Source organism: Debaryomyces hansenii (genome assembly GCF_000006445.2).
Source record: "Debaryomyces hansenii CBS767 chromosome B complete sequence".
In the NCBI taxonomy this organism is placed as follows: Eukaryota; Fungi; Ascomycota; class Pichiomycetes; order Serinales; family Debaryomycetaceae; genus Debaryomyces; species Debaryomyces hansenii.
Genome location: NC_006044.2, coordinates 686,474 through 701,055, shown reverse-complemented (window position 1 = coordinate 701,055; position 14,582 = coordinate 686,474). Strand labels below are relative to the sequence as shown.

At 36.9% G+C, this 14,582-nt stretch overlaps 9 protein-coding genes and 1 non-coding gene across 10 annotated transcripts; 7 read left to right on the top strand and 3 right to left on the bottom strand. All coding sequences in view use genetic code 12, as the record gives it.

Annotated features, from left to right (window-relative positions):
• Nucleotides 1-18: 18 nt before the first annotated feature.
• Nucleotides 19-1,704, bottom strand: DEHA2B08734g (DEHA2B08734p; the record flags this gene model as incomplete). The annotated part of the gene is made up of 1 exon (XM_457335.1): nucleotides 19-1,704. One exon carries the CDS (start codon nucleotides 1,702-1,704, stop codon nucleotides 19-21), a length of 1,686 nt encoding a protein of 561 aa, XP_457335.2.
• Nucleotides 1,705-2,007: 303 nt separating this feature from the next.
• On the top strand, nucleotides 2,008-2,098 carry DEHA2B08712r. Its single transcript is given in 2 exon segments — nucleotides 2,008-2,045; nucleotides 2,062-2,098. It is a non-coding gene; the product is annotated as a tRNA-Phe (tRNA).
• A 101-nt stretch (nucleotides 2,099-2,199) lies between these two features.
• Nucleotides 2,200-4,770, bottom strand: DEHA2B08690g (DEHA2B08690p; the record flags this gene model as incomplete). Its single annotated transcript, XM_457334.1, has 1 exon — nucleotides 2,200-4,770. The coding sequence occupies one exon, from the start codon at nucleotides 4,768-4,770 to the stop codon at nucleotides 2,200-2,202; it is 2,571 nt and encodes an 856-aa protein (XP_457334.2).
• A 238-nt stretch (nucleotides 4,771-5,008) lies between these two features.
• DEHA2B08668g (DEHA2B08668p) lies at nucleotides 5,009-5,398 on the top strand (the record flags this gene model as incomplete). The annotated part of the gene is made up of 1 exon (XM_457333.1): nucleotides 5,009-5,398. One exon carries the CDS (start codon nucleotides 5,009-5,011, stop codon nucleotides 5,396-5,398), a length of 390 nt encoding a protein of 129 aa, XP_457333.2.
• A 272-nt stretch (nucleotides 5,399-5,670) lies between these two features.
• DEHA2B08646g (DEHA2B08646p) lies at nucleotides 5,671-7,776 on the top strand (the record flags this gene model as incomplete). The annotated part of the gene is made up of 1 exon (XM_457332.1): nucleotides 5,671-7,776. One exon carries the CDS (start codon nucleotides 5,671-5,673, stop codon nucleotides 7,774-7,776), a length of 2,106 nt encoding a protein of 701 aa, XP_457332.2.
• A 217-nt stretch (nucleotides 7,777-7,993) lies between these two features.
• Nucleotides 7,994-8,590, top strand: DEHA2B08624g (DEHA2B08624p; the record flags this gene model as incomplete). Its single annotated transcript, XM_002770058.1, has 1 exon — nucleotides 7,994-8,590. The coding sequence occupies one exon, from the start codon at nucleotides 7,994-7,996 to the stop codon at nucleotides 8,588-8,590; it is 597 nt and encodes a 198-aa protein (XP_002770104.1).
• Nucleotides 8,591-9,494: 904 nt separating this feature from the next.
• DEHA2B08602g (DEHA2B08602p) lies at nucleotides 9,495-10,253 on the top strand (the record flags this gene model as incomplete). Its single annotated transcript, XM_457330.2, has 1 exon — nucleotides 9,495-10,253. The coding sequence occupies one exon, from the start codon at nucleotides 9,495-9,497 to the stop codon at nucleotides 10,251-10,253; it is 759 nt and encodes a 252-aa protein (XP_457330.2).
• A 343-nt stretch (nucleotides 10,254-10,596) lies between these two features.
• On the top strand, nucleotides 10,597-11,354 carry DEHA2B08580g (DEHA2B08580p; the record flags this gene model as incomplete). The annotated part of the gene is made up of 2 exons (XM_457329.1): nucleotides 10,597-10,654; nucleotides 10,714-11,354. 2 exons carry the CDS (start codon nucleotides 10,597-10,599, stop codon nucleotides 11,352-11,354), a joined length of 699 nt encoding a protein of 232 aa, XP_457329.1.
• A 65-nt stretch (nucleotides 11,355-11,419) lies between these two features.
• On the bottom strand, nucleotides 11,420-11,908 carry DEHA2B08558g (DEHA2B08558p; the record flags this gene model as incomplete). Its single annotated transcript, XM_457328.1, has 1 exon — nucleotides 11,420-11,908. One exon carries the CDS (start codon nucleotides 11,906-11,908, stop codon nucleotides 11,420-11,422), a length of 489 nt encoding a protein of 162 aa, XP_457328.2.
• Nucleotides 11,909-12,124: 216 nt separating this feature from the next.
• Nucleotides 12,125-14,536, top strand: DEHA2B08536g (DEHA2B08536p; the record flags this gene model as incomplete). The annotated part of the gene is made up of 1 exon (XM_457327.1): nucleotides 12,125-14,536. The coding sequence occupies one exon, from the start codon at nucleotides 12,125-12,127 to the stop codon at nucleotides 14,534-14,536; it is 2,412 nt and encodes an 803-aa protein (XP_457327.2).
• Between the last annotated feature and the right edge of the window lie 46 nt (nucleotides 14,537-14,582).

Here is a 14,582-nt window from a genome sequence, read left to right as displayed (position 1 = left end):
GTAATAAATATATATATCCTATGTATTCTTCGGGATAACAGGGGGTCTAGAATACCTGTAGCATTCTCTCGATAACCTCCTTCTTCTGAACTCATAACTAGAATCCAGATTGTCTACCCCGTCCAATTTATCATATATCCAACCTTCTTTCTCATCTTCATGTACTTGTAAGTACGGATTATTGATATTTCTCTCTTTAAAAAACTTTTGTGGATCAATGTCAATCTCCCATTTATTGGCATACCCCATATCGAATTTCCAATCGGGAGGAGGTAATACCTTTGATAAGTCATCCACCCCAAGAGGCCTTTTTCCTGCCGCTCTTGCGTGGTTTTTAATGTCAAACATATTGCTTGTATATCTATGGAAAGACCATTGATTATTCAGCATGTTCTTGTTCTGTAATTCGAACACCTCTACAATCCTTATTTCTGCAGAATCATCAATAATAATGTCGTGTCTCTCAAATCTACCCTCTTTCTCTTTGGATTCTTTTACATCCTTCACCTTCTTAGCCTTCTTTGACTTTTTAATACTCATAATGTATTTCTTACTATTTGGATGACAAACTATAAGTCCGGCCCATCCCGATTGAATAAAAATTAATCGCCATGGAATGAAACGTCCAAATACCAAGACTATGGAAGTAGCAGCAATCACTCCGTAAAATATAAACGTGGAAAGCCTTTCGTCCTTAAATCCAGCTGTTTCATACCAAAATTTCTCTGCGCCATTAATCCCATTAAGAACATCTGTCGTCAAGTTTTGTAAATCTCTCATATTAATAAACAACGTCATTTGTGACTTCACATGACGAGTTTTATCCTTCTTCTGTATACGTTCATTTACATCACCGTCTTTTAATTTTGATGCTGACACGGGCTTCTTGCTGAACATGCTAGAAGTATCAGAAGATTTAGAAATAACAGGTTGGAGAGAATCAGACTCTGAACCTGAATCGTTATGATAATCTTTGCCAATTAAATCTTCAATAACACTAGTATCACTTGACAGATTGAAAAAATCTAATATCGATTGCCCTCTTTTTTTAACTTTTATCAATTCCGGGGTTCTCATGGGGTGTCTATGGATATACGCTGGTAACATTACTCCAAATATAAGAAAAATCATTGGGTAAGCCAATATGAGATGTGGCCACAAGCAAATTGAGGTATAGAAAACCAAAAATGATAAAGTTTTAGTAGGCTTTCTCCAGGTGATAATGTGAATCAAACCGTACTGTAATACAAAAAATGAACTCATCTTCGAACTTAATCTCTTAAAATTAGACGTAAGTATCCTAATTGACAAATTCGGTTTCTTGAGTCGTTCAGGATCTGCCACTCTCCTTTCAAGCATTTCTTTCTCTGGCCCATCTGTTGGAATGGCATGCTTCAATAATTTCTCCATGAATCTATCGACAAAATGAGAAGACTTGCTGTCATCCATTTCCGATTCCAATTCTTTCAATTGATTCAATTCATCTTCAGTATATGGTAAACCATCAGTCTCATCTACCGATTGTCCTTGATTAATTCGATCAATTCCTAAACTGATAAGAGAAGCTGCTGTCCCAGCCGCAATTCCTTTATTCTTACCTGAATTGTTTCCAGCAATATCACTTGTTTTATCATACATTTTTGAAAGAACCTTGGAGGCCCTTTCACGATACTTGAAGTTATCCTTACCAGTTTTTTCTGACATTTTCAAGTATGGCTAAGTAACTAGTACATAGTATAAAAAAGATCAAAATTATGTCATGACTGTGGGGACTGTGCGACAAGAGAATAAAAGGTTCACATGATTCTCGTTATAGCAAGAATTCTTCAGTTACACATAAATGACTTGATTTTATGGAACCACACATGAAATTCTATACAAATTAACTTGAATGTCTATTCCATATTTCGTAGATATTCTGAGTACCTTTCGTAGTCCCGAAAGTATCTAAAGATGTCAATATGCGAATATATAGTAAATTTTATTGTCGGAAAAGTAAAGAAATCTGCGGATTTAGCTCAGTTGGGAGAGCGTCAGACTGAAGTCAACTTCGGTCCAGTTAATCTGAAGGTCCTGTGTTCGATCCACAGAATTCGCAATTTTCTTTTTTTTTGGGCCCAAACCCGCACTTTTTGCAGTTTTACAGCTAGGTTATAATGGATTAATAGTTGTCTAATTTAGGCTATATATTTATCTACCTTATAATTCCCTCAAAAACGAATCATTTAATAATTCTGATGCAGGAGGTCTTTCCGAAGGGTTCCATTTAAAAATTGAATGCAAAAATTTAGAGAATAACTGAATGTCCTTTTTAGTTTCTCTGGTCGTATTTAGACGTAACAAAATTTCCAAACCTTTAGAATTTGGTTTGAATTTTTTCTTTACAGCAGAAGCTCCTGGTATTGTTGAAGAGATTGTATTTGCAACCACTTGGCTCCTCATGTTAAGGAATTGTAAATTGATTTTCCCCAGTATGTCAAAAAGACTAAAGAGAAGCGTTTTTCGGATTGTCTTTTCATCCACAGAGACTTTATTCATGACCGATTGATCAATACCTTTATTCGGGTCAATGTTATTGAAATTAGTAGCAGCTTTTTGTCTCTTTGCTGATTTCATTAACTTATCTCTTTGTTCTAGAATAAGGCTGCTATTGGGAGCACCAAATAACTCTAATATTAAGCCAATCTGCTCCAACTCATTCTTACCTGCAAGTAATGGTGCTCCTGAAAATAATTCCGCTATTACACAACCAAATGACCAAATATCAATCATATTATTGTAACTAGCGCCAAGTACAACTTCTGGTGCTCTGTAGAATCTTGATTGGATATAAGAGTAGGAAATTTCCTTATCAAAACAAGAGGAGCCAAAATCAATAATCTTCACCACGAGATCTTTTTCATTTACTGCATCATTGTTTGGATGGAAATTTGATGGCAACTTTATCATGATATTTTCAGGTTTTATATCACAATGAATAATATTTTGTTTATGTATGAAGTCCAATCCCGTCAATATACTCCTAGAAAACAGTCTTAAAAGATTTAACGATAGGCCACGAAATCTTATGATTTCTAGTAAAGAGTATAAATTTAGTGATAACATTTCAGATATAATACACATATGACCTCTAAAATGGAAATGATCAATGTATGTTAGTATAGGGAAATCCTTTTCGAATAGTGTTTTTTCGGTGGTTTTCATTTTCTCGTTTAAATGCTTTAACATTTTGGTTTCGTATACAGCTTGTAACGACCATTTTATATCGTTCTTGATTATTTTTATTGCAACTGTTTTGTTATTATTTTCAGAATCAAAATATTTGTGATCTTTGCATCTCACCACATTACCAAATGAACCGTTTCCTAATATTGTTTCAATTTCGTAACGATAGTTGATGTGGTCATGAGGAACAATTATATAATTTCCGGTCTTATCATCAAATCCAAAATTCTGGCTGTAATTTCTAACGTTAATTGACCTGGGATCATTTTCCAAGGTATTGCCATTTTCGCTCGGCATAAAATATATATCCTTCTTTCTCAATATTTCACCTCTTTCGTATATGCTCAATGGTCCCGAATATCCACTTACACCAGAATTCAAGTTCTGGGTATCCATATGTTGTCGTTTGTTGAAATCTTTATGACTTGTATACCCAAAAGAAAATAAATCAGGATCTTCCCGGTAAATTATCAGCAAGAGTTCATGCGTATTCTGAATTTTTGGAGTCTCCGTATTATTCGACTCATTCTCTGAACATTGGTTTCTAGTTTGGTGGCACTCCAGTCTTGAATTTAGGCTTCTGGGAGACGTGGTTCCTGTCTTGGTTCTATTACTGTTTGAATTGTTATACAACCTATCGTATACATCATCTTTTGATTTTTGAGTAAATGGCTGGGAAACATGTCTGTGCTTCGACGGCGAGTTCATAGAGTCATATGGAGGATTGTAGCCCAACCCATTGTAGTTAGGAATCTTTAAATTCTCATCTTTCGACTTAATCTCATGGAACTTCAGCGTGGGCACGCTATAGCTTATATTGGTGATATCGGTGGGTCTAGTAACAGGTGCTTGCGTTGACATGATTCTTCTTTCTCGTGCTCCATTATTGTAGCTTCCTCCGCTTATATTACGAGTACGATGTTCTAGCTGATGCCTTCTCTTTGTCGTGTTAGATGAGCTGACTCTCTTTGTCAGTGGCTGGGGTTCTTGGGATACCCGATTTGGGGTAGGCGACGTTCCAACACCGCTGTTGAAAACATTCACATGCTTGTTCATTGATGAAGACGTTTCCTTCATGAAAGAAAACAGGTGGTCTTTTGTTCGGTTCGGTCTTTCAGACATCGGACAACTCAATATTCTCTTCGACGGCTGTTTCACGGTAGACATGGACCTATTTCCATGCTTATGTGTATTCTGGGATTCAATTCTCGTTGGCGTGACCGCTAAATGATCATCTGTCGTAGAGTTGGATGCAATTTTGAGCTGATTCGAAAGGTTTCTCGATTTGGCCCTCTTGGCCGTAGACAATACGGGCTGTTTAGATGGCGTGGTATAGTTAGTACTAGGCGTCCCATTCGGGTATAGATGGGACGGATATGTCTTCTTTCTGCTCGATCTTGCCACGCCAAACGATCTTGCCGTCTCGGGGTTGGTGATCTCTGGGTCTAATCTGCTGTGGCCTTCGTTAGCTCCACAACCCGATAAATCGATGCTTATTCGGGCAAACCGCTCTTCAAAATCCGGTGATAGCTTCTTAATCGTCATTTCTACGTCCGCATATGCTCAATATATCTCTTTCCCGAACCTTTTCTCGTGTAGAATGAATAGTTTGCATTCTACCTGCTGCTAGTACTGTCTAATTTCAAAATCCATGTTGACAAAATGGTAAAGCCACTCTCCTGTTTGTGGCCCTTCTACGCATATCGAATCAGGTCAAAATGTTGCACCGCCAAACTCTTTCTTCTTTCAACTCAAAGTCGGCTGTCAGTCAAATATAATAACCATGAGTTCAGCCAATGTATCCACAGACCCCACGGATCCAAGCACCTACTCCAAACGCGATTTATTGTTGTTAACACAGCTCCTCCACATGAACGGCCTCATCGAACCATCATCGGTGTCGCCCAGCGAGCAGAAACTAGAATATGTGTCTCGTGAGTGGTTCGATCATGCCAGTACTCAATTATCTATACAACAAGGCCTGCTCAATCTTGAAGAGTCTCCGTCTGTGGATGATATCTGCCAATTGTACGAAAGGCTTCTCAGTCAAACCCCAGATTGCAAGAACACCACAGATTTGGCCAATTATTTCTATTATAACCGCATGGACGAATTGCAGTCCAAAATCGACGCGGGCAAGAAGAAGGTTTCTGATATACTACAGACCCAATAGAAGGTAAGGGAGTACTTAGTATGATTTCACTCTACTCGGTCTCTTATATAGTGAATAGATAATCGATTTGTCAGCACCATCGTAAAGTTTATGTAAGCGGCCCTTAAATTCCCCCCACAGTTAAAAATCACAGTGAAATTGAACCTCTTCCGGTAATATATGGTAGTTTTTAAGCAGAGAGTAAGCCTGTTGACGATATAAATCAAGACGTTTTAATATTATTGAAGAACTAAACACTGTTAGAGTGTTAGATAAATTTTATTGGGTTAGAAATGTCGTATAAAAAGGCCACCGATAGCTCATTTGCATTGGCGGTATTCAATGTATACAAGAATAATAGATCACTCTTTTTGAACTCGTCGTATATTCTTTTGATTACGGCTGCTTTTTCGGGCGCAACTAATACCAAGTCAAGACGTACCAAGAGAGAGGATGTTTCGAAGGAAGTGGAAAAGAAGAAGACCAAAATCAGCAAGCAAGCGGGACTTAGGTTGTTCCGGTCAGCAATACCAGGGTGGACAAATCTGGCGGTGATGTACTTGGGGGCACATTTGGTGTTGTTGGTGATAAGGGCGTATTTGACGATCAAGGTTGCCAGTTTGGACGGTAAATTAGTGGGTGCTTTGGTCAGTAAAAGGCTCAGGGTGTTCGGGAAGTTGTTGGCGGTGTGGATGTTGATTGGGTTTCCCGCATCCTTGGTCAATTCGTTATTGACATGGACTAGGAGCATGTTACGGAGGTCGTTGAGATGTAACATGAATAATAGCATCATGGAGGACTATTTGCCCGACAATCTTGATCCTAACTACTATTCTTTGATCCAGTTATCCGACAGCAAGATTAAAGATCCGGATCAAAGAATTTCCACCGATGTGGCAAGATTGGCCCAGGCGTTATCGAGTTTGCCAGGTCAATTGTTGAAGCCTACATTGGATATGTTGTTATGTGCGAGGGAGTTATCAAAAAGCGGTGTTGGGAGCGGTGAAGGTAGTCTTGCATTGGGGATTATTGCCCATTTCTCGACTATTATCTTGCGTTTCTTTTCGCCTCCGTTTGCTAAGATCGCTGCTGAAAGAGCAAACTTAGAAGGCCAATTAAGATCGGCCCACTCTAAGATTGTCACCAATAGCGAAGAAATTGCGTTCTTAAGGGGTTATAATCGTGAATTGGATTATATTGATTATTGTTACTATCAATTAGAAAGATTCTTGAAGATGGAATATTGGAAAAAGGCCATTCATGAAATAGCACAAACTTTTATTGTGAAGTACTTTTGGGGGGCTGCTGGTTTAGTGTTATGTTCGGCCCCAGTATTTATTAACAGATATTTGGGTAACGACCCAAATCCATCTGCCTCGGCTGACTTCATTACGAATAGAAGATTACTTTTGAGTGCCTCTGATTCGTTAGACAGATTGATTTATTCAAGAAGATATCTTTTACAAGTTCTTGGCCATGCTACTAGAGTCGCCGACTTCCAAGAGGCGTTAGTTGAGATTCAAAAGAGAAAATTAAAAGACGCACTTCCTACCGGTGATCAACTTTCAACCTCCAACAATGTGAACTACGGTGATGATATCACTTTTAAGGACGTTAGATTGGTCACCCCTGCTGATGTCACCTTGATTGAATGTTTGAATTTTAGTGTCAAACATGGCCAACACTTGTTGATTGCAGGGCCAAATGGTTCTGGTAAATCTTCATTGTTCAGAATGTTAGGTGGCTTATGGCCATGCAACGAGGGTAACTTGACTATTCCAACCACTAAGAATATGTTTTATTTACCTCAGAGAGCTTATTTATGTAAGGGTAATTTGAGAGAACAGATTATTTATCCGGATTCCCTTGACGAGTTCGACAAAAATAAAGACGCCAACTCGGATAAGAATTTGGACGAAATTATGAAAATTTTGCAATTAGATGACTTGCTTATTGGTGAAGACCCTTGGAATATGACGCGTAACTGGGCTGAAGAATTATCAGTCGGAGCTCAACAAAGATTGGCCATGGCTAGGTTGTATTACCACAAGCCTAAATTTGCTGTTTTGGATGAATGTACTTCGGCTGTCTCTCCAACAATGGAACAATTTATGTATAAGCATGCTCAAGAATTAGGAATTTCGTTATTATCGGTCGCACACAGGCCTGCATTATGGCACTTCCATAATTATTTGCTTAAATTCGATGGAAAAGGTGGTTATTTCTTCGGTGAATTGAACGCAACTAAGAGATTGAAGTTTGAGGAAGAAAGATTGGTATTAGAAAAGAACTTGAGAGATGTTCCATACTTGAGAGAAAGGTTACAAGAATTGAAGAAGGTTTCCAATGCACAACATATAAGATACAATACTTCCCACAAAAACTTGACTACGTTGTAAGACATGTTTGCGAGATGAAGAACATTGACATTGGTTATTATGAAATACTATTATGTATATATTACTATATATTTCTATTTATTTATTCATTTATTTATTTATTTATTTGTTTAGTATGAATGAACGATTTACGCGATATGAGTATTACGATTCTTTCTTAAAGCTGCAAAACTTTTGAAAGCATAAAACGTACAACAGTTATTAAAACACTGCAAATATGAGTAGTAATCTACCTACGGATTCAGTTTCCAAAGCTAAACTTACTGAAGCGTCTTGCGATGTTAACGCTACAATTTTTCCCACTTCTGAGATTGGACGATCTGATCAGGTAGTAACACCTACGAGTTTGGAGCAGGACAATTCGTACTATTCTTCGTCTCTGAAGAGGAATTTATCCAAAACTGTAGATGAAACTCCCCTGAAGAGAATAAAGAAGGAAAACGATGAAAAAAATCATGGAGAATGTCCGGCGGCAAATTTGATGGAACAAAGTACCAAGACTAGTGAAATGGAAACACTTTCAGGAATAAGCAGATTTCTTCAAAGTAGAAATATTGTTGTAGATAACGAGTCTATTGAAGGATACCAAGAGCTTGAAGAGGTGAAAATATCTGCAAAAGCCCAAATTGACAAGCTAAAAAGTCTTAACACTTTCCAACAAATTGATAATTTTGATTGGTCGAAAATTGAAGAAGCATATGCCTTTATCTTCAATGACTACATCCGTATGATGGAGCTTACTATTAGAGACCTTGATCAATCTATGAAGGTAATTATCCCATTTAAATATTTTTCTTATGCACTTACTAACTGACAACAGGAGAGACGAGCATGGCAAGAAATAATATTCACCCTTGACAGAGAAAGAAGCGCTGAAAGGTATGTTCTATTAACTGGTTAATTACTTCCCTATATTACAAGCATATATTAACTTTTCAGGATAAATAAGTCGGAAAGATGGATTACAGCAAAAGAAATGAATTTCAATGATATGAAACAGGATTTGGCAAATTCAGTCAAACTTATTCAAAAGGAATTTCTGAAGTTCGAAACTCCTAGAAAGAAAAAGATACACTCCCCATTTGATGTCAATAGTTAACAGATCTTCATACGTTAAGAGCTACTAGTCTTGAAGGCCCCTTGCGCATATTTTGCAGCCTATATGCTATACAGTGCTCCAGACAAATTTGCTACAATATGTCTAACTTTATTTACAATTAGCTTATGATAATAATAGTAATAATAATATTTGTATCATTATATTACTGAGTATAAGAACTTGAGTTTAAAGAGCAAAACCCCTTACATACAAGTAATCATTGGTTTTTAGTATGTATTTCAACCGTATATTAGATATCTTACATCATTATTGGCTTAAAATATGTATTGCAGGTGAATCAAGATTTTTGTTTCCTCTCATAATGTTTATTATAAAGTGGTTCGTATGAAGTATAGGGTTGATTTTAAAGTAGGATAGTTAATGGTTGTGTAAGCTTAAGAATAACATAACTTTTAATAATGCTTGAAATGCAGAAATCCAAATCCTTCTTCAGATTTGGTTCGATCCAATGCATATATACCTACCAAACTAAAAACTCAATGTCAAATCAAAATATGTTCTGAAAAAGATAATGACTTGAAGCATCGTATTGAAGAAATTTTCGGTTGATAAGAATATATGCGAATATGGAATTAAATTTTCTACTTGAAAACTAATAATGTTTCGGTTCTTTCTATTATTATTAATGATTCCAATACAATTAATAAGGTACAAGGCTAGGGAGTTACTTAACCGGTATGTGCGTACAGATTTTAGGCGATCCATTAGTACTTTAGAACCCGAAAAGCCACCATTTTTAATGATTGCATCAATCGGGAACCCAGAACCTCAATATCAAGGAACAAGACATAACGTAGGACATTGGGCTCTCGATGAGTTGATAACGAATCATTGGACATCTTTCAATCAATTTCAAAACCATAAGAATATTCCTGATGGTGTGTATAGTACGTCTAGGGTGGAAGACCTTTCAGATATATTCCTTTTCAAATCAATATATTCGTTTATGAACTTGCAAGGAGCACCGGTTAGTAAGACTTGGCAGAAAGTTAGCAATTACCAAAAGGCAACCCGTTCGCCAGCCTTGGTGGTACTTCATGATGAGTTGCAGGTGCCATTTGGTAAGTTTCAGATAAGAAAGCAGCTTAGCAGCGCCAGAGGGCACAATGGATTGAGATCTATTGACTCTTTAATGGGAGGTGGATACACAAAAATATCCATTGGTATTGGTAAGCCCACTGCGAAGGATTTATCGAACTACGTTTTATCCCCCTTCACTCCGTTGGAACAAGAGGTATTGACTTATGACGTGATGCCACAAATAGTTAATGTATTGCAAGAAATGAAAGACGGAAAGTACATTTATGACAAGCAAGAGCCGGACCCAAACCAATCTAAGAAGAAGAGGCAAAAGTAATAGAAAATATCATCGACGTGTGATTACTCGTCTAACCGTATCTACTGTCTAATATAATTTAGTGTACATAGAAATAGCATATAAACAATATCATTTTCATTTTTCAATGTCCCTAAACTCTCCAACTACAACATAGACAGTCATCACTATAATCTATATAGTCTTAACACCTAAATGGTTAATAAAGGATGCTAAAAAAATTAATTGCTGATGTCATACAAGCATCTAATAAAACTGTGAGATAAGGATTTTTTGATTTGAATTGAGCATATATCAATGAATATACGTCTTTTCTTTATATATAATCCATATAAAAGCATAAACTTGTGAATAGTATAGAATTATGGAATATATACTAAATTTGACAGCCGAAAGATCTGTCGTAAGAGAATCGTTGAAGGGTATGTAAATCAATCACTTCTAAATATTTACTGTCAACATGTTTACTAACATTCTTCAGGTATAATATGGACCATATTCTTTCATAGACTATTCGGACCGATAACTCCGACTACAAATGAGTTTCTTACGATAACATATCCAATGACGTCTGATTTACCAGATTTGGATTCGTTAATAGATGAAAAAATCAATCAATTGATTAAAAAGAAGTTTGATGATAATACCATACAGAATCAAGAACAAAAAGCGAAAATGGGCCAAGTTGTAATAAAATTTCTCGATAAGAAGGTTACGAAGTCTAAGAAGAAGACCGGCTGGTTTGGTCAAGGCAAAAGTAGCGACTCTGAAGACCTCAAGTTGTGGGAATCGTGGACAATCAACGTAAAATGTTTGCCAATAATCAAAGAAAGTGTAGGCGATAAGCAGGTGTTAGAAAAGACACCAGGACCAATAAAAGTTACTGACATGAAAAGCTATGAGCAAAACGTTGCTATTTCAATAAATAGTTTTGAGAATAATATGAGGAAAATTATAGACATAGCAGATAGTCAAAAGGACTACATTCCCCCCATAACCTCCTTGGACAGTTCACCATTTCCGTATTCTATTGATGTGGAACAGAAAGCTCCGGATAATGTGAACTACACCCCCGGCGAAGACGAAAGCTGGGGCAATTACATCAAGAAGATGCTAGACTAAACCTGTAACATAAAATACCATATACGTGATCTAGCTACTACTCGAATATATAGGAGACAATCTACCTATAAATTAGCGCTATATAATCCTTCTTCACCTCTGACTAATATACATTCATCCTCGAATACTACAATGTCAAATAAGCCAATCTTCTTAGCCTCTTCAATCACTGTTCCATCGTAACTACCAGGTTGAAACCACAAGCCCTTGATCACATTTTGATACCCTTCAACGCTTGCAATTTCTTGTAATGTTGCAACAGTAATGTTTGGCGGGGTCAAAAATGAAATACTCAATCCGTCTGCATTTGCAAGCTTATGGGATCCCAAATCCTTCTTGCCTTTTATAGCTTCCACAGCCGGAATAATTGATGGAACAACCTCCTGTCCTAATATTTCCTTAGACTTGGGATTAATAGGCACAACTGGCAAGTCGTGGCTTATGTACCACAGCAAGATCTTAAAACCAAACTTGGAGGGATTGCTAGATGCCCCAGTAACAACGTATTGTCTTGAGGACCCAAAAAACGATCTAATCTTAACTTTCATGGACATTTTTAATTCTTCTATTCAAACTGTAAACTTTTCTTCTAATATTTAGTAATCAATACTATTTAAATGACTTAGTAGTATATATTAATATTAATTATGTTATCCGGGGAAGTTTTGTAGAAAACAGCGCAAAATGAAATTTTACAGTTTTGGCATCATTAGACTATTATTCTTCTCTCTACACTATAGTGAAAATAAATAGAACAGACCAGACGGATTATGGCTAAAGAAAAGAGAACAAAGCCATGTTCAAATTGTAAGAAATCTAAAGTGAAATGTATATATTCCAATACGCTACCTTGTGAACGATGTATAAAAAGTGGGCAAGCAGTTAATTGTCAATTTGTACCTAAACTCCCATCGTTAAAGCTACCACAGATCACTCCGCTGCATAATAATGGCCGTGGGAAGAATGAAAGCGAAATAACGCTACCACCTTTGAATCCAATAGCGAATGTACAGGCAAGTCAAGTCAATAGAATGCAGCCAACATATATGGTTCATTCAGTAGCGCAACAAGGTATGCCAGCGGTACCGAGTCCTACTGGCGGAGTGTCACCGCTGGATAACGAAGCACAATGGAAACAGCTGATAGAGAATAGAATTAATCGTTTTGATAATAAGTTGAATGATTTAGTGGATATTTTGAAAACAAACCAGAAAGTTCTTCTCGAACAACAGATGGCATATCAGAAACAAATACCTTACCAACAAGCACCACGTTCGCAGAATACGTTACAAAATGGTGAACATAACTATGGTTCGATGCCTTCGTCGGTCTCGCATTCTCCGACGAATGTGCATCAAACTAGAGACGAAACTTTGCATTACATTAATTATCATGATTCTCGAGGTGCAGCTGGCCATGAGAAAAGAAGGCGGCGTATTAGCGATGAATCTAATGAACTTGACTCTCGTAAACGACATAAGGGAGGAGAAAGGAATGAAAACGAAAACGACAATAGGCCAGAAGATTTCCGTGATGGATTCTTGGATATTCATCAGGCAAGGGAACTTTTTAGCTTTTTCGACGCCCATATATCGCCTCAATTATTTGGGTTCGAAATATCTAGATTTGCAGTTGATTCCATATGGGAATCATCACCTATATTGATATGTGCAATTTGTACGATAGCCTCAATGCATCACCCGAACAAGGAATTATCTCGTAAGCTGAAAGAATTACATGGCTACTTACACGTATTATGTGGGAAATTATTATACCAAGGCAAACCGAAGAATGAAATTGATGGCTTTAATACGATTGTGGCATTAATACTCTGCAGTTTCTGGCTTTCTGATTCGCAAATGTTCACCGGATTAGCGTTACAATTAGCTAAAGAAATTGGATTGGATTCTCCTGTATCAAACCGTGATTCAAAGGGTCCCCTTAATGAAAAAGATAGAATAAAATTATGGTATTTACTATATGTCTTGGATGGACAACAGAGTTTGACATTTAACAGACAACCATTGGTTAATTCTCAGGAATATTCTCTCAAGAACAGTAGATCTATATTATTGAGAGAACGAAATTTAGCCTTACTGTCCTCAGTGGCTCAAATAGAAGACAAAAATGATAATTCTATAGTCCAAAAGCAAGAAGAAACAAAGATGATTCCTGACGATGCCCGGAATCAAGAAATAGCATATAAGCAAAGATTCACTGATATGCGTTTGGTCTCTCAGGTTGAATATAACCAAGCTTTGAATGAAGCATTCCAGGGTAATGCATGGGAACTTTTAACACCATCTGCTTTGGGCATCCCCTCTAAATCAAACTTGGAATTAGACAAATGGATGGTTTCATGGACGGTTTTACTATCACCTGTTAGTAATGGCTCTGTATGGTCGTCAAAATCGACTTTGATTTATTATAACTTTGCAAAAATGCACATAAATTCGTCTGCAGTTAGGCAACTTCAAGTGGATACGGCGGATGAAAGAAGCATGTTTCCTAAATGGAATCTGTCAATGAGACCACAAGCGCCACAACAAAAGAAGATCGCCCATTGTGACGTAGATTCAGAAGATGAATCCGATGACGACGAGTTTATCTCCAATAGAGATCACATATCTGATGATGAGACTATCGTTAGTGCCAGTATTGCGATTAATGCTGCCCAAACAGTTTTGAATTTAGTTCTTAACGATAATGATATTCTAAATAATTTGAAATACGTCCCTGTACATATTCACATTATGTTATATTACGCTGCATTGCTATTAGTGAATCCCCCACGAGAGGCTGACCGTGAAATCGATTCTAAACTGGAAGAATATTTCAACAAGGTTCTATCCAATTTAAATGTTGTCAAGAATTTGCATAAAAAGATATACGCCAATTTGCCTACAGATAAAATATTTGGAAATAGATTGATGCGAAGTTTAAGTGAAATTGTTGAAGAGAATGGCTCTAACATTAGAAATGAGCTTAATGATACTAATGATATTAGTGAAAGTGTTAAAAACGCATTCAGAGAAAAATTGAGAGCTATTGAAGATCTGGAAATTTCCAGTAGCGTTGTTGAGTTAATAGACAGTGAGTATGGTTCGAATAGTAGTAGAAGTACAACACCTGGCCCTGAAAAGATCTTTGCTTGGCCAGGTTCGAGCCACGGTCACCCATAAGGAAAGTAGAAATATTCTGTGTACATTTTATAGAAATAATAGATTT